A 19,207-nucleotide genomic window follows, 5' to 3' on the forward strand; every position below is an offset into this window, starting at 1 on the left:
GTGCATTGTCCGTGTATAATGTGCTGTGCGGAGAGTCACTAAGATCGTGCGCCCGATATACTGCATGTGTCGCTTCCCCGCTCAGGTCCCTGGAGTTCACCTTCTTCTTCCTGGTGCATGTAAGTGCATTGTCCATGTATAATGCGTTGTGCGGGGAGTCACTTAGATCATGCGCCCGATATCCTGCATGTGTCGCTTCCCCGCTCAGGTCCCCGGAGTTCACCTTCTCCTTCCTGGTGCATGTAAGTGCATTGTCCGTGTATAATGCGCTGTGCGGGGAGTCACTAAGATCCTGCGCCCGATATACTGCATGTGTAGCTTCCCCACTCAGGTCCCCGGAGTTCACCTTCTTCTTCCTGGTGCATGTAAGTGCATTGTCCATGTATAATGCGCTGTGCGGGAGTCACTAAGATCGTGCCCCCGATATCCTGCATGTGTCGCTTCCCCGCTCAGGTCCCCGGAGTTCACCTTCTTCTTCCTGGTGCATGTAAGTGCATTGTCCGTGTATAATGCTCTGTGCGGGGAGTCACTAAGAGACTGCACCCGATATCCTGCATGTGTCGCTTCCCCGCTCAGGTCCCCAGAGTTCACCTTCTTCCCGGTGCATGTAAGTGCATTGTCCGTGTATAATGTGCTGTGCGGGGAGTCACTAAGATCGTGTGCCCGATATCCTGCATGTGTCGCTTCCCCGCTCAGGTCCCCGGAGTTCACCTTCTTCTTCCTGGTGCATGTAAGTGCATTGTCCGTGTATAATGCGCTGTGCGGGGAGTCACTAAGATCGTGCATCCGATATCCTGCATGTGTCACTTCCCCACTAAGTGCATTGTCCGTGTATAATGCACTGTGCGGGGAGTCACTAAGATCCTGCACCCGATATCCTGCATGTGTAGCTTCCCCGCTCAGGTCCCCGGAGTTCACCTTCTTCTTCCTGGTGCATGTAAGTGCATTGTCCGTGTATAATGCGCTGTGCGGGGAGTCACTAAGATCGTGCACCCGATATCCTGCATGTGTCACTTCCCCGCTCAGGTCCCCGGAGTTCACCTCCTTCTTCCTGGTGCATGTAAGTGCATTGTCCGTGTATAATGTGCTGTGCAGGGAGTCACTAAGATCCTGCGCCTGATATCCTGCATGCGTCGCTTCCCCCGCTCAGGTCCCCGGAGTTCACCTTCTTCTTCCTGGTGCATGTAAGTGCATTGTCCGTGTATAATGCGCTGTGCGGGGAGTCACTAAGATCGTGTGCCCGATATCCTGCATGTGTCACTTCCCCGCTCAGGTCCCTGGAGTTCACCTTCTTCTTCCTGGTGCATGTAAGTGCATTGTCCGTGTATAATGCGCTGTGCGGGGAGTCACTAAGATCATGCGCCCGATATCCTGCATGTGTCACTTCCCCGCTCAGGTCCCCGGAGTTCACCTTCTTCTTCCTGGTGCATGTAAGTGCATTGTCCGTGTATAATGCGCTGTGCGGGGAGTCACTAAGATCCTGCGCCCGATATCCTGCATGTGTCGCTTCCCCGCTCAGGTCCCTGGAGTTCACCTTCTTCTTCCTGGTGCATGTAAGTGCATTGTCCGTGTATAATGCGCTGTGCGGGGAGTCACTAAGATCCTGCGCCCGATATCCTGCATGTGTCGCTTCCCCGCTCAGGTCCCCGGAGTTCACCTTCTTCTTCCTGGTGCATGTAAGTGCATTGTCCGTGTATAATGCGCTGTGCAGGGAGTCACTAAGATCCTGCACCCGATATCCTGCATGTGTCGCTTCCCCGCTCAGGTCCCTGGAGTTCACCTTCTTCTTCCTGGTGCATGTAAGTGCATCGTCCGTATATAATCCCGAAAAAGACGTACAGTCCGATGAAAATGAGCCGCGCAAACCCTAGTAAATGAGCTCTAATGTGTTGCATACGGCTGCGCAAGGTTCGATGATCGATGGCACCAAATAAACTTCTGAACCCAGAGATTTCCGAACTCCTTTGTCCCAATAGCCATCAAAATGCACAAATCAATTACCTACAAGACTAGAACTGCTGCCACCATCAGCCCGTATCATTGACATCAAACCCCCCACACTCCCAATCATCCCCCCCCCCCGGCACACACTCCCAACCCCCCCCCCCCCCCGGCACACACCCAAACCCTCCCCTACACACACCCCTCCAAACCCCGCACACACACCAATCCCACCACACACAACCTAATCCTCCCCAAACACACACCCAACCCCCCCCCCCCACACCCCCAAATCCTCCCCCCCCCCCCCCTTACGCCTAAATTTCAAATCTCTATCGATTTTATGTTCCATGTGTTGCTGTTTTTATGTAGTTTAGGCTCGGACAGTGTGTGTATAACTCAATTTCCCAAAAGGGATCAATGCAGTTTTATATTGTATTGTGTATGTTATTAGTGCATTGGGGGCATGTCCTCACACTGCTGTGCTCTGTGCAGCCACACTTCGGTAATGCCCATGTTAGTTAATACCTTTGCTACACTGCACAAAAGATGTAGCAAACTTCTGCTTGAATACCATTTGGACCATTTACTATAATAGGGCAGCTCAATAAAGAGAACTGAGAGCACAGCAGTGTGAGGACAATTCCCCAGTGCATTGGATAAATTACAATCCTGGAATATAAATCCATATATCACAGTCCTGCTGCTACTAACAACATACACAAAGGTCTGATTACACATCTCTCCAGGGACTATACCTAACACTGGCTTCAGAGAGCACAGAGCACAGCAGTGTGAGGACATGCCCCCAGTGCATTGGATAAATTCCAATCCTGGAATATAGATCCATCTATCAGTCCTGCTGCTACTAACAACATATGAACAAATGAATGATTACACATTTTTGCAGGGATAACACCTAACACTGCCTGCAGAGAGCACAGAGCACAGCAGTGTGAGGACACCTCAAGTGCATATGGAGAGGCTACAATCCTGGAAACCGGGTGCTTCTAAAAACCTACACAAAGGGATGGTTACACATCTCTCCAGTGACAATACCTAACACTTACTGAACAGAGCACAGCAGTGTAAGGGGGACACAGCAGTGTGAGGACAATCCTGGAATATAAATCCATATATCACAGTCCTGCTGAACACACAAAGGTCTGAATACACATTTTTTCAGGGAAAAGCCCTAACACTGGCTGCCGCTTTCTATGGTCACACCTGCTGACAAATCCCTTTAAGAGGATCCTGGACAAAATTGTCGGTGGGGGGAGGGGATGAAGGAGGGGGCCATTATTAGTAGTTAGGACTAGTTGTCTAGTTTGGAGGTTGGTGGCAGCATACAAGGCGTTATACATTCTGTAAGGGGCATGGGGGCATCATATAGTTTGGGGTAATTACACTCTGGGGTACGGAGCATGTACCAATTTTGTTTGTGAAGGAATTAAGAGCAATCATATATTTCCCATCTGCTAACTTTCCTCTATGTTGCATTTTTTGTAACATTCTTAATTTTTTAACATTCCATTTAAATTCAGTTATTCTGTAACCTCCAACTTTATTGAGCAGAGACAATGACAAACCCAGCACATTCAATGGGACCATCCTGAGAGATGGACTGAGATCTAATGCAGTTCACCCAGGGTCCACTAGATGGCACCAAAGATGTTACTTATAACTACAGGTAATGATCAATATTTACTGATAGGGGGCCACAATCTCCATTTAAAGGGACGCTACAAAATTAGAATAATCTGGCTACATTGTAATTAAAAGAGCCCCAGATTGGATTATACACTGCGTGCAGGATTGCAGTATAGATTGTAAACTCTTGTGAACAGCAACCTTATTCCTGTTGTTTCATATGACCATGTTATTACTCTGTGATATGTTGTCATATGTCATATTTTGTGTGTTGTAAAGCGCTGTGAAATATACTGTTACTATAAAATAAAGATGTCTCGATATTGAATCAGCTGAGCTGCAATACCACACACAACCTGCGGCGCTGTGGGTGGCGCTGTTTCTAGAAATAAAGCCACGTATATCTGATTTCAATAACCAGCAATGAATGAAAATCCAGAAATAAATGAGGTTTCCTGTTTTCAGAATTTTTACTGCTATAAAAAAAAAATCTGTACAAAAATATATACATCAACACAAACAGCTTATAATACAACAGGTATAAATACAGAGATAGAGGGTGAGAGGGGAAATAAGGCGAGGGGTGGTCCTGGTGGGGATTGGCACAAAGAATCAAACCAGGGTCTGACATTGGCCTCCGAAATGGACAAAATTAAACAAATACTTTTTTTTTTTTTTTTTTACTAGATACATTGCAGATTCTAAACTGTTAATTCAAAGTTAAAATTTTTGTTTTCAAAAATTTCAAATTCAAATTTGTCAGTTACGAAATAAAATCCAATTTGTCAGTTAAAAATAGAAAAAAATATTTCCATGACCTAATGCGAGGGAGAACGTGCAGGGAATTTGCTATGTAAAAAAAAAAATTGAATATCATTGTGTTTTTTTTTTTTTTAAAGGGCCAGACACAAACTCCACAGTTTGTTACCCAGATTTTTTGGCTGATCAATGAATAAACTTTGACACATTTACAGTAAAGTTACTCTTGTTATAATTTCTTATTTTCTTCCATGACTTGCAGTACCCCCTTTTCTCCTCCGGAGGCAGCGTCTAATTCATATCAGAAATGTGATCTGTAAAATGCAATAACTCTGGATGATAATTTCGGACATTTATAGGAAGGAGACTGTTAGATTCAGCTCAGGACTGTTCTCCTTAGAAAACAGCCGTCTGTATCCCTTTAAGGAGTCCATATTAGAAGATTATTTACAAAATATTCATAGAAGTATTAAGCCCCTTTGACATGATTTGGGTCGGCGGTCACCCACCGCGGGGTCCATGACTTCTCTGCGCTTGAGGCTTTCTGATGTCTTAGGTCACGCAGCAGATCCCGCAGTCTTTTGCAGCCTCTTGCAGTCTCTTGCAGCAGCCGCAGCAGAAGCGGCAGATAGACAAGTGTGAAAAGCGCCTTATTCTATGAGGAGCCTCCTGTAATATAAAGGAACTGGTCAGAAGGACATTGACTATGACCTGGAGCAAGGTCCTGAGCTGGTCCATATCTTAGATACATCACATCTGCGTGTCCATACACAATCACACACTCACCTGTAGATGTGACTCCATCATGTTCGGGCTGGCAAGATGTTCTGCAGAATCTGCAGCTTCACTGTGCTGTAATATAGAGAATGAGGATTAGTTCTGATGTTTTTCAGAACTCCAAATCGTCTGCATAGCGTTAGAAAGATCTGATACATTTCTAGCATATAGAAGTCACCACTAGAGGGAGCTCACTGCATCTAGACGTATACAGACCTCTAGTGCAAGAACTGTTAACAGCAACAATGTAACAGATGTTTAACATCTACTACATTACAAGGAGAGGATTCAGGAGCAGCGCAGAGAAGAGGATACAAAGTGCTGCAGGAATGAGAAATGGCTCAGGGAAGGAAACATTGTAACACAAAGAGGAGAAGTGACTATAGTTGTGGACTTACCGCAGTGATGGAGGCACCGAAACACTGGTGGAGGAGGACGGAGAAGAGGAGGAGGCAGAGGGTGAGGGTCTTCATGGTCTCCAGCAGATGGAGGTCTGAGTGTCCGGGAGGTGGAGGTCTTTGTGTCCGGGAGGTGGAGGTCTGAGTGTCCGGGAGGTGAAGGTCTTGGTGTCCAGGAGGTTGAGGTCTGAGTGTCCAGGAGGTGGAGGTCTGAGTGTCCGGGAGGTGGAGGTCTGAGTGTCCGGGAGGTGGAGGTCTGAGTGTCCAGCAGGTGGAGGTCTGAGTGTCCGGGAGGTGGAGGTCTGAGTGTCTGGGAGGTGGAGGTCTGAGTGTCTAGGAGGTGGAGGTCTGAGTGTCCGGGAGGTGGAGGTCTGAGTGTCCGGGAGGTGGAGGTCTGAGTGTCCGGGAGGTGGAGGTCTGAGTGTCCAGCAGGTGGAGGTCTGAGTGTCCGAGAGGTGGAGGTCTGAGTGTCTGGGAGGTGGAGGTCTTAGTGTCTAGGAGGTTGAGGTCTGAGTGTCCGGGAGGTGGAGGTCTGAGTGTCCGGGAGGTGAAGGTCTTGGTGTCCGGGAGGTGGAGGTCTGAGTGTCCGGGAGGTGGAGGTCTGAGTGTCCGGGTAATGGTGGTCTGAGTGTCCAGCAGGTGGAGGACTGAGTGTCCAGCAGGTGGAGGTCTGAGCAGGTGAGCTCAGTCTCTGTTGCTGCTCCACCTGGGGACAGGAGACTATTTATGGGCAGGGTCCAGGCCGGAGGTCGTACACGAGGTCACCACCGACCAGCCCTGGCGTCAGGAGGCCTCGCACTTATCTCCTGCTCAAATCGACTCGTTTTCAGTAACTTGAAATTTTAGGTTCCAAAATAAACAAAACTTCCAAAGTGTCCGGGAATAAGAAAAAGTGAGGAAATAATTTGGGGATTTATTGTATCATCAGCGATAACACAAAACAAACAGAAAAAGTGAAAATTCATGGAAAAATGTTAAACCCTCAGAAAAAAAATAGGTCACAGAACTATAGACATATTTGAGTTTTAGGGACAGGTTCTTAAGAATGTTCATCTTGTGGGGAGTCAGAATCTTCTGGTGCTTTTTGGGGGTTAATAGTTGTTGGACAGCTTCTAAGAGGTCTATAGATTTGGGACAGCTTCTTGAGGATGAGGATCTTGTAGGACAGCTTCTTGTGGGACATCATATTGTAGGACAGCTTCTTGAGGGACATCATATTGTAGGACAGCTTCATATTGTAGGACAGCTTCTTGTGGGACATCATATTGTAGGACAGCTTCTTGTGGGACATCATATTGTAGGACAGCTTCTTGAGGGTCATCATATTGTAGGACAGCTTCTTGAGGGTCATCATATTGTAGGACAGCTTCTTGTGGGACATCATATTGTAGGACAGCTTCTTGAGGGTCATCATATTGTAGGACAGCTTCTTGAGGGACATCATATTGTAGGACAGCTTCTTGAGGGTCATCATATTGTAGGACAGCTTCTTGAGGGTCATCATATTGTAGGACAGCTTCTTGAGGGTCATCATATTGTAGGACAGCTTCTTGAGGGTCATCATATTGTAGGACAGCTTCTTGAGGGTCATCATATTGTAGGACAGCTTCTTGTGGGACATCATATTGTAGGACAGCTTCTTGAGGGACATCATATTGTAGGACAGCTTCTTGAGGGACATCATATTGTAGGACAGCTTCTTGAGGGTCATCATATTGTAGGACAGCTTCTTGAGGGACATCATATTGTAGGACAGCTTCTTGAGGGTCATCATATTGTAGGACAGCTTCTTGAGGGTCATCATATTGTAGGACAGCTTCTTGAGGGTCATCATATTGTAGGACAGCTTCTTGAGGGTCATCATATTGTAGGACAGCTTCTTGAGGGTCATCATATTGTAGGACAGCTTCTTGAGGGTCATCATATTGTAGGACAGCTTCTTGTGGGACATCATATTGTAGGACAGCTTCTTGAGGGACATCATATTGTAGGACAGCTTCTTGAGGGACATCATATTGTAGGACAGCTTCTTGTGGGACATCATATTGTAGGACAGCTTCTTGAGGGTCATCATATTGTAGGACAGCTTCTTGAGGGTCATCATATTGTAGGACAGCTTCTTGTGGGACATCATATTGTAGGACAGCTTCTTGAGGGACATCATATTGTAGGACAGCTTCTTGAGGGACATCATATTGTAGGACAGCTTCTTGAGGGTCATCATATTGTAGGACAGCTTCTTGAGGGTCATCATATTGTAGGACAGCTTCTTGAGGGTCATTATCTTGTGGGACAGCTTCTTGAGGGACATAATATTGTAGGACAGCTTCTTGGCTTCTTGAGGGTCATCATATTGTAGGACAGCTTCTTGAGGGACATCATATTGTAGGACAGCTTCTTGAGGGACATCATATTGTAGGACAGCTTCTTGAGGATCATCATATTGTAGGACAGCTTCTTGTGCATCATCATATTGTAGGACAGCTTCTTGTGCATCTTCATATTGTAGGACAGCTTCTTGAGGGTCATCATATTGTAGGACAGCTTCTTGAGGGACATCATATTGTAGGACAGCTTCTTGAGAGACATCATATTGTAGGACAGCTTCTTGAGGGTCATCATATTGTAGGACAGCTTCTTGAGAATCATCATATTGTAGGACAGCTTCTTGAGGGTCATCATATTGTAGGACAGCTTCTTGGCTTCTTGAGGGTCATAATATTGTAGGACAACTTCTTGAGGGTCATAATATTGTAGGACAACTTCTTGAGGGTCATCATATTGTAGGACAGCTTCTTGAGGGTCATCATATTGTAGGACAGCTTCTTGAGGGTCATCATATTGTAGGACAGCTTCTTGAGGGACATCATATTGTAGGACAGCTTCTTGAGGGTCATCATATTGTAGGACAGCTTCTTGAGGGTCATCATATTGTAGGACAGCTTCTTGAGGGACATCATATTGTAGGACAGCTTCTTGTGGGACATCATATTGTAGGACAGCTTCCTGAGGGACATCATATTGTAGGACAGCTTCTTGAGGGTCATCATATTGTAGGACAGCTTCCTGAGGGACATCATATTGTAGGACAGCTTCTTGAGGGTGATCATGTTGTTGGAAAGCTTCTTGAAGTAACCTAGGAACAACTACTTGAGGTTGAGTATCTTTAGGATCAGCATCATGTGGTGCAGCTTCTTGTCGGTCATCATCTTGAAGGCTAGTTCCTAAAGTATGAGCATCTTGTAGGACAACTTCTTGAGGGTCATCATCTTATAGGATAGCTTCTAGAGGATGAGCAACTTGTAGGACAGCTTCTTGAGGGTCATCATATTGTAGGACACCTTCTTGAAAATCAGTAACCTAGGAACAACTACTTGAAGGTGAGTATTTTCAGGGTCAGTATCATGTGGGTCATTTTCTTGTAGGACAGCGTCTTGAGGGTCATCATCTTGTAGAGCTTATTGAGGATGAGCATCTTGAGGGCATCTTCTCAGAAGTCAGTAGTATTGAGGAGCAGCAACCTCTAGGATAGGTACTTGGGGGACAGCATCTTGCGGGACAGAAGTTTTGCTTCTTGGAAGTCACCATCTTGTAGGAGAGCTTCTTGAAAATCAGTAACCTGGGAACGACTTCTAGGGGTTCAGCTTCGGGAAAAGAGGATCTTGTGGTAAAGCTGCTTTGGGGTTATCTTGTGGGACAGCTTCTTGGGGGTCAGCATCTTACGGGGAAGCTCCTAGTCTGTATCTTGTGGAGCAGATTTTCGGGGTCAGTATCTCGTGGGTCAGATTCTTGAGGACTACTTAAGGGGCAGCTTCTTGGGGGTCAGTGTCTTGTGATGCTGCTTCTTGTTCCCAGCTTGTTAGGAGCTTCCAGGGTCATCATTTTGCCTCTTGGGGCTCAGTATATTGAGGGCAGCCTCTCAGGGGGAGGCTTATCTGGGGGTCAGTATATTGGGGGTGGCCTGTCCAGGATGGGAATGTCTACTATCCCCGTCCCAGGAGGAGGTTTGTCAGAAACCAGTCACATAGTGCCAAATGCCTCATATAGTGGACAGATGCCAAAGGGAGGAGGAAAATGCTGAGCTGTGTATCCAAGCCTATAATGTGATACCGCCTGCTGAACCTTTGTAAATAAACATCTAATCTCAGATACCGTTTGCTGAGCTGTGTATCTAAGCCTCTTATATGTCAGACTGTCACCTAAACCACTGTATCTAAGTCTATTTGTGTAATACTTTATAAAAGCAAACTGAGCGGAGGTATCTAAACCAATAATGTAAATGTAATTAACTGTGTGTATCTAATCCCATGATGTGTGATACTGTCTGCTGAGCTGTGTATCTAATCCTCTCCTGTGTGATACTGTCTGCTGAGCTGTGTATCTAATCCTATCCCGTGTGATACTGTCTGCTTAGCTGTGTATCTAATCCTCTCCTGTGTGATACTGTCTGCTGAGCTGTGTATCTAATCCCATGATGTGTGATACTGTCTGCTGAGCTGTGTATCTAATCCTCTCCTGTGTGATACAGTCTGCTGAGCTGTGTATCTAATCCTATCCTGTGTGATACTGTCTGCTGAGCTGTGTATCTAATCCTATCCTGTGTGATACTGCCTGCTGAGCTGTGTATCTAATCCTATCCTGTGTGATACTGCCTGCTGAGCTGTGTATCTAATCCTCTCCTGTGTGATACTGTCTGCTGAGCTGTGTATCTAATCCTATCCTGTGTGATACTGTCTGCTGAGCTGTGTATCTAATCCTATCCTGTGTGATACTGCCTGCTGAGCTGTGTATCTAATCCTATCCTGTGTGATACTGCCTGCTGAGCTGTGTATCTAATCCTATCCTGTGTAATACTGTCTGATGAGCTATGTATCTAATCCTATCCTGAGTGATACAGACTGCTGAGCTGTGTATCTAATCCTATCCTGTGTTATACTGACTGCTGAGCTGTGTATCTAATCCCATCCTGTGTGATACTGTCTCCTGAGCAATGTATCTAATCCTATCCTGTGTGATACAGTCTGCTGAGCTGTGTATCTAATCCTCTCCTGTGTGATACTGTCTGCTGAGCTGTGTATCTAATCCTCTCCTGTGTGATACTGTCTGCTGAGCTGTGTATCTAATCCTCTCCTGTGTGATACTGTCTGCTGAGCTGTGTATCTAATCCTCTCCTGTGTGATACTGTCTGCTGAGCTGTGTATCTAATCCTATCCTGTGTGATACTGCCTGCTGAGCTGTGTATCTAATCCTCTCCTGTGTGATACTGTCTGCTGAGCTGTGTATCTAATCCTATCATGTGTGATACTGTCTGCTGAGCTGTGTATCTAATCCTATCCTGTGTGATACTGCCTGCTGAGCTGTGTATCTAATCCTATCCTGTGTGATACTGTCTGCTGAGCTGTGTATCTAATCCTATCATGTGTGATACTGTCTGCTGAGCTGTGTATCTAATCCTATCATGTGTGATACTGTCTGCTGAGCTGTGTATCTAATCCCATCCTGTGTGATACTGTCTGCTGAGCTGTGTATCTAATCCTATCCTGTGTGATACTAGCTGCTGAGCTGTGTATCTAATCCTATCCTGTGTGATACTGTCTGCTGAGCTGTGTATCTAATCCTATCCTGTGTGATACCGTCTGCTGAGCTGTGTATCTAATCCTATCATGTGTGATACTGTCTGCTGAGGCGTGTATCTAATTATGTGTGATACAGTCTGCTGAGCTGTGTATCTAATCCTATCCTGTGTGATACAGTCTGCTGAACTATGTATCTAATCATATCCTGTGTGATACAGTCTGCTTAGCTGTGTATCTAATCCTATCCTGTGTGATACTGCCTGCTGAACTATGTATCTAATCCCATAATGTGATACTGTTTGCTGAGCTGTGTATCTAATCCTATCCTGTGTGATACTGCCTGCTGAACTATGTATCTAATCCCATAATGTGATACTGTCTGCTGAGCTGTGTATCTAATCCTCTCCTGTGTGATACTGACTGCTGAGCTGTGTATCTAATCCTATCCTGTGTGATACTGCTTGCTGAGCTGTGTATCTAATCCTATCCTGTGTGATACTGCTTGCTGAGCTGTGTATCTAATCCTATCATGTGTGATACTCCTGAGCTATGTATCTAATCCTATCCTGTGTGATACTGCTTGCTGAGCTGTGTATCTAATCCTATCATGTGTGATACTCCTGAGCTATGTATCTAATCCTATCCTGTGTGATACTGTCTGCTGAGCTGTGTATCTAATCTTATATGTGATACTGTCTGCTGAGCTGTGTATCTAATCCTATCCTGTGTGATACAGTCTGCTGAGGCATGTATCTAATCTTATCCCGTGTGATACAGCCGGCTGTGTGGATACATTTTGGGTTCCCTTGCTCCATGTCCCGGGCTGAAGTCCACATGTCCTGGGCTCCTGTGAGTCTTCAGCACCCAGACCCCGGGGCGCCATAGGCGGCAGGCGCTGACCTCGCTGGCTGTCAGAGGGTGCATGTCCCTGAGAGGTGACACAATCACCTCTTATCGGATGGCGGCGGACACCCCGGCGCTGTACACGTCAATAACACCTGCAGCCGCAGTCATTGGGCTCCGGGGATCTTCCTCCCAATCCACTAATAACACAAATAATATCCACCAGTGACCCTGAATGTATACAGGAGCGATATAAGAGGTTATAATCAGTGAGAGAGACTAACTATTGTGTGTATATGACATGTCACTATAACTGCAGGGGATGCAGGAGGATTTCAGCTCTGAAGCCTTCCCTATAGTAAGTTAATTAGATAAACCAGTTGCTAAAATCACAAGAAACAAGACAGACTTCTTATCGCAGCAGCACACAGGGGCTTTCAGCTCCTCTACACAGGCCACATGTGACTATTGTCTATTGGCTACTGGTATAGCCACCTGCAAGCAGGGGAGGGAAGGCGCTTTGACTATTAGCTCCTCCAAGCAGGAGCTATGACTATTGGCTACTGGGAGCAGGCACTGTGACTATAGGCTACTGGGAGCAGGCACTGTGACTATAGGCTACTGGGAGCAGGCACTGTGACTATTGGCTACTGGGAGCAGGCACTGTGACTATAGGCTACTGGGAGCAGGCACTGTGACTATAGGCTACTGGGAGCAGGCACTGTGACTATAGGCTACTGGGAGCAGGCACTGTGACTATAGGCTACTGGGAGCAGGCACTGTGACTATTGGCTACTGGGAGCAGGCACTGTGACTATAGGCTACTGGGAGCAGGCACTGTGACTATTGGCTACTGGGAGCAGGCACTGTGACTATAGGCTACTGGGAGCAGGCACTGTGACAATTCTTCACGGAAAAGGTTGTCCAGCATTGTTCAATAAAATGTATATTATTAATTTAGAACATAATATAAAAACATAGCCCAGAACAACAGCTGTGACTGTTGGCTAATGTGAAGCAGGTGTGACTAATGGCTAGTGCCAAGGCAGGCTCTATTACTATTGGCTGCTGTGAAGCAGGCACTGTGACTATTGGCTGCTGTGAAGCAGGCACTGTGACTATAGGCTACTGGGAGCAGGCACTGTGACTATTGGCTACTGGGAGCAGGCACTAAAGGCCGGCACTGTGACTATAGGCTACTAAGAGCAGGCACTGTGACTATAGGCTACTGGGAGCAGGCACTGTGACTATAGGCTACTAAGGGCAGGCACTGTGACTATAGGCTACTGGGAGCAGGCACTAAAGGCAGGTGCTATGACTATTAACTGATGAGAGTAGGTGATTTGACTATTAGCTACTTCAAGCAGGTACTATGCCTATTGGCTACTTTGGAGTAACGTAAATATTTGATTGGTTGGTTTGTTTGATTGGCACATTTGTCCCACAGAATATTTTGTGGCACAGAATCACATTTTTGAGGCTTTGTTAAGAAATTTTAAAGCCACCGATACATTTTTTAACATGAAATTAACATTGCTGTTATATTATAACATAGCATTGTTCCCTTTACACCCCAATCCCATCCTTGGTTGTACAAATGTCTTTGTTCCTTCATAATAACTATGTGAAATACTTTTTTCCACAAAAGTTCATTCTGAGTCACAAAAAAATATTGTAAAAACACAGAATAAATTAATTATCTAAGCATAAAATATATTGTGTTCAGTAACATTAGGCGAGTATCTGTGAATGTGGAATGTATTTTGTGCTCACGTTACGTAGGATATTTTGTGGTCACCAAGTTCGTGGTGCTGCATTCTGTGCTCACAAAATGGGTTCTGTTCCAAAATGGACCGTGAACAAACAGCACCCCATGAATTACTCTAACTGGAAGATTTCAGCTCTAAAGCCTTCAGAACAGTAAATTCTGCTCAGAACAGGGGGCAGTCGATGCCACTACGCTGGAACAGCTGCTGTGACTATTGACTGCGGTGGAACAGCTGCTGTGACTATTGGCTGTGGTGGAGCAGCTGCTGTGACTATTGACTGCGGTGGAGCAGCTGCTGTGACTATTGGCTGCAGCGGAGCAGGTGCTGTGACTATTGGCTGTGGTGGAGCAGGTGCTGTGACTATTGGCTGCGGTGGAGCAGCTGCTGTGACTATTGACTGCGGTGGAGCAGCTGCTGTGACTATTGGCTGTGGTGGAACAGCTGCTGTGACTATTGGCTGTGGTGGAGCAGCTGCTGTGACTATTGGCTGCGGTGGAGCAGCTGCTGTGACTATTGACTGCGGTGGAGCAGCTGCTGTGACTATTGGGTGCGGTGGAACAGCTGCTGTGACTATTGGCTGTGGTGGAACAGCTGCTGTGACTATTGGGTCGCGGTGGAACAGCTGCTGTGACTATTGGCTGCGGTGGATCAGCTGCTGTGACTATTGGCTGCGGTGGAGCAGCTGCTGTGACTATTGGCTGCGGTGGAGCAGCTGCTGTGACTATTGGCTGCGGTGGAGCAGGCACTGTGACTATAGGCTACTGGGAGCAGGCACTGTGACTATTGGCTACTGGGGGCAGGCACTGTGACTATAGGCTACTGGGAGCAGGCACTAAAGGCCGGCACTGTGACTATAGGCTACTAAGGGCAGGCACTGTGACTATAGGCTACTGGGAGCAGGCACTGTGACTATAGGCTACTAAGGGCAGGCACTGTGACTATAGGCTACTGGGAGCAGGCACTAAAGGCAGGTGCTATGACTATTAACTGATGAGAGTAGGTGATTTGACTATTAGCTACTTCAAGCAGGTACTATGCCTATTGGCTACTTTGGAGTAACGTAAATATTTGATTGGTTGGTTTGTTTGATTGGCACATTTGTCCCACAGAATATTTTGTGGCACAGAATCACATTTTTGAGGCTTTGTTAAGAAATTTTAAAGCCACCGATACATTTTTTAACATGAAATTAACATTGCTGTTATATTATAACATAGAATTGTTCCCTTTACACCCCAATCCCATCCTTGGTTGTACAAATGTCTTTGTTCCTTCATAATAACTATGTGAAATACTTTTTTCCACAAAAGTTCATTCTGAGTCACAAAAAAATATTGTAAAAACACAGAATAAATTAATTATCTAAGCATAAAATATATTGTGTTCAGTAACATTAGGCGAGTATCTGTGAATGTGGAATGTATTTTGTGCTCACGTTACGTAGGATATTTTGTGGTCACCAAGTTCGTGCTGCTGCATTCTGTGCTCACAAAATGGGTTCTGTTCCAAAATGGACCGTGAACAAAGAGCACCCCATACATTACTCTAACTGGAAGATTTCAGCTCTAAAGCCTTCAGAACAGTAAATTCTGCTCAGAACAGGGGGCAGTCGATGCCACTACGCTGGAGCAGCTGCTGTGACTATTGACTGCGGTGGAGCAGCTGCTGTGACTATTGACTGCGGTGGAGCAGCTGCTGTGACTATTGACTGCGGTGGAACAGCTGCTGTGACTATTGGCTGTGGTGGAGCAGGTGCTGTGACTATTGGCTGTGGTGGAGCAGGTGCTGTGACTATTGACTGCGGTGGAGCAGCTGCTGTGACTATTGGGTGCGGTGGAACAGCTGCTGTGACTATTGGGTGCGGTGGAACAGCTGCTGTGACTATTGGCTGTGGTGGAACAGCTGCTGTGACTATTGGCTGTGGTGGAACAGCTGCTGTGACTATTGGGTGCGGTGGAACAGCTGCTGTGACTATTGGGTGCGGTGGAGCAGCTGCTGTGACTATTGGGTGCGGTGGAGCAGCTGCTGTGACTATTGACTGCGGTGGAGCAGCTGCTGTGACTATTGGGTGCGGTGGAACAGCTGCTGTGACTATTGGGTGCGGTGGAACAGCTGCTGTGACTATTGGCTGTGGTGGAACAGCTGCTGTGACTATTGGGTGCGGTGGAACAGCTGCTGTGACTATTGGCTGTGGTGGAACAGCTGCTGTGACTATTGGCTGCGGTGGATCAGCTGCTGTGACTATTGGCTGCGGTGGAGCAGCTGCTGTGACTATTGGCTGCGGTGGAGCAGCTGCTGTGACTATTGGCTGCGGTGGAGCAGCTGCTGTGTCCACTGTGCATCGCACCGTTCTCCTCAGTACATTGCGTCACTCCCGGTCTTGGTTTAGTTTCCGCCTTTCACCGATGCTCGAGGTCGATTGGTGTCAGGGAGCTGCAACAATTTTCAGTTTTTTCCATAATGTCTGCGCGGTCACATCCCCTGTACCTGGCGTGAGGTGGTCTTACTAGTAGTACAATCACTCCTGCCACCCTGCTGGGGGTTGTAGTCCCATGGCGGGAGGCCTTGCTCACCTGTGACACTGACTGAGGCCAGGGAGGTGGAACAGCTGCTGTGACTATTGGCTGTGGTGGAACAGCTGCTGTGACTATTGGCTGCGGTGGATCAGCTGCTGTGACTATTGGCTGCGGTGGAACAGCTGCTGTGACTATTGGCTGTGGTGGAGCAGGTGCTGTGACTATAGGCTGTGGTGGAGCAGCTGCTGTGACTATTGGCTGCGGTGGAACAGCTGCTGTGACTATTGGCTGTGGTGGAGCAGGTGCTGTGACTATAGGCTGTGGTGGAGCAGCTGCTGTGACTATTGGCTGCGGTGGAACAGCTGCTGTGACTATTGACTGCGGTGGAGCAGCTGCTGTGACTATTGACTGCGGTGGAACAGCTGCTGTGACTATTGGCTGCGGTGGAGCAGCTGCTGTGACTATTGGCTGTGGTGGAGCAGGTGCTGTGACTATTGACGGCGGTGGAACAGCTGCTGTGACTATTGGCTGCGGTGGAGCAGCTGCTGTGACTATTGGCTGCGGTGGAACAGCTGCTGTGACTATTGGCTGTGGTGGAGCAGGTGCTGTGACTATTGACTGCGGTGGAACAGCTTCTGTGACTATTGACTGCGGTGGAGCAGCTGCTGTGACTATTGACTGCGGTGGAACAGCTGCTGTGACTATTGGCTGCGGTGGAACAGCTGCTGTGACTATTGGCTGCGGTGGAACAGCTGCTGTGACTATTGGCTGCGGTGGAACAGCTGCTGTGACTATTGGCTGCGGTGGATCAGCTGCTGTGACTATTGGCTGCGGTGGAACAGCTGCTGTGACTATTGGCTGTGGTGGAGCAGGTGCTGTGACTATAGGCTGTGGTGGAGCAGCTGCTGTGACTATTGGCTGCGGTGGAACAGCTGCTGTGACTATTGGCTGTGGTGGAGCAGGTGCTGTGACTATAGGCTGTGGTGGAGCAGCTGCTGTGACTATTGGCTGCGGTGGAACAGCTGCTGTGACTATTGACTGCGGTGGAGCAGCTGCTGTGACTATTGACTGCGGTGGAACAGCTGCTGTGACTATTGGCTGCGGTGGAGCAGCTGCTGTGACTATTGGCTGTGGTGGAGCAGGTGCTGTGACTATTGACGGCGGTGGAACAGCTGCTGTGACTATTGGCTGCGGTGGAGCAGCTGCTGTGACTATTGGCTGCGGTGGAACAGCTGCTGTGACTATTGGCTGTGGTGGAGCAGGTGCTGTGACTATTGACTGCGGTGGAACAGCTTCTGTGACTATTGACTGCGGTGGAGCAGCTGCTGTGACTATTGACTGCGGTGGAACAGCTGCTGTGACTATTGGCTGCGGTGGAACAGCTGCTGTGACTATTGGCTGCGGTGGAACAGCTGCTGTGACTATTGGCTGCGGTGGAACAGCTGCTGTGACTATTGGCTGCGGTGGAGCAGCTGCTGTGACTATTGGCTGCGGTGGAGCAGCTGCTGTGTCCACTGTGCATCGCACCGTTCTCCGCAGCACATTGCGTCGCTCCCGGTCTTGGTTTGGATTCCTCCTTTCACCGATGGTCGAGGTCGATTGGTGTCCGGGAGCTGCAACAATTTTCCGTTTTTTCCATAATCTCTGCGCGGTCACATCCCCTGTACCTGGCGTGAGGTGGTCTCACTAGTAGTACAATCACTCCTGCCACCCTGCTGGGGGTTGTAGTCCCATGGCGGGAGGCCTTGCTCACCTGTGACACTGACTGAGGCCAGGGAGGTAAAGTTCACGCATTGTACACAGCATGGCGGCGCCGGGGATGCGCTGGGCGTCAGGCGGGCGGGCGGGGGGGGGCTGCAGACTGTTAACCATTTGTGCTCTGTACGGCACATCCTTATCACACGCAGCGCTGACGTGTGCAGGGGGGGAGACCCGTGTCAGGAACATCCCTTTAATTCGGGGTCACAAGTGCTGGACCATCGGAAGGTGGGGGATACAGACGCTCCACAGCACAAATCACATTATATTCTGGAACATAGGATGGACACATTATATATGGAGAAAGGGTTTGTACAAGAGCCCTGCTTGCTGTCAGCGAATGGAATTCTTATAAATATCATGTAGGACCTGGTGATGGCCTGTCAAAAAGTGCCAAATAATCAGTGCCAAATTTGACATGTGCAGCGCTGCGTAATCTGTGTGCGCTATATAAATAAAGAATTATTATTATAAAGATTTAAATCATGACCCCCCCCCCCTGCCTTTAGGGTCTTATAAAAGTTTCCTCCTCCCTGACCCCACAGATGAGGGGTCACAGGACCATAAAAAAAAGTTTGTGCACAAACTGCGCCCCCTGGTGGACACCGTGTGATGCAGCAGAGGGAATATCTCCATCCTTATAGATAAGAGATACTGTAACCGACGCCCCGGGGCCTGTGTATACGGGGGCCATAAATCACCCGCGTCTCAGTGGTGCAGCCTCAGGCTCTGACCCTGTGAAATCATCTGATCAGGTCCCGTACAGGGGGTCCTGAGGGGTGATCATTTCTTGTCTTGTATTTGGGGGTGGGGTGGGGGTGAATGAACATTTGGCAATACCCTGGAAGATCAGAAGAAAGCAGACGAGGAATTACACGTAGGACTAGGTATCACTACTGCATCTGCTGGTGTCACTTTAAAGATCAGAATCTCATCTTTCAGATGGCAGCAGGACTGCGGTTCTGTGAGCTACAGACATTTCTGAGGAGGAGCGGTCGCTCTGTCCTATCTGTGTATATATAACGCACATACATCGCCTCTCCCCCTTCTGCTGACCGCGTCCAGCCCTGCACGTGACTCACGCGGGACGCACGGATCGCACTGTAACTTGTATTGTAGATCCCAGAAATATTCACACTGCAGTCAATGTGATTTATGCATAAAACAGACAAAACAATGAGGTGTAACAATCTGCGTAGAGACGCGATCCTCTGCGATGA

The 19,207-nt window shown here is 47.7% G+C and overlaps 1 protein-coding gene across 1 annotated transcript; it reads right to left on the bottom strand.

Moving 5' to 3' along the window:
* Positions 1-4,831: 4,831 nt before the first annotated feature.
* On the bottom strand, positions 4,832-6,467 carry LOC140134580 (hepcidin-2-like). The gene is made up of 3 exons (XM_072154993.1): positions 5,526-6,467; positions 5,137-5,202; positions 4,832-5,019 (listed from the first exon to the last, which is right to left on the bottom strand). Exons 1-3 carry the CDS (start codon positions 5,598-5,600, stop codon positions 4,903-4,905), a joined length of 258 nt encoding a protein of 85 aa, XP_072011094.1. The 5' UTR covers positions 5,601-6,467; the 3' UTR covers positions 4,832-4,902.
* Between the last annotated feature and the right edge of the window lie 12,740 nt (positions 6,468-19,207).

The sequence above is a fragment of the Engystomops pustulosus genome, chromosome 6, assembly GCF_040894005.1.
Source record: "Engystomops pustulosus chromosome 6, aEngPut4.maternal, whole genome shotgun sequence".
Taxonomy (NCBI): Eukaryota; Metazoa; Chordata; class Amphibia; order Anura; family Leptodactylidae; genus Engystomops; species Engystomops pustulosus.

Bases quoted from the DNA above. Each gene is read 5' to 3' on its own strand.
- LOC140134580 (XM_072154993.1), bottom strand. From the start codon at position 5,600: ATGAAGACCCTCACCCTCTGCCTCCTCCTCTTCTCCGTCCTCCTCCAC. The intron at 5,203-5,525 runs GTAAGTCCACAA...TCTATATTACAG, and splicing joins TCGGTGCCTCCATCACTGCG to CACAGTGAAGCTGCAGATTC. The intron at 5,020-5,136 runs GTGAGTGTGTGA...TTTATATTACAG, and splicing joins TGATGGAGTCACATCTACAG to GAGGCTCCTCATAGAATAAG.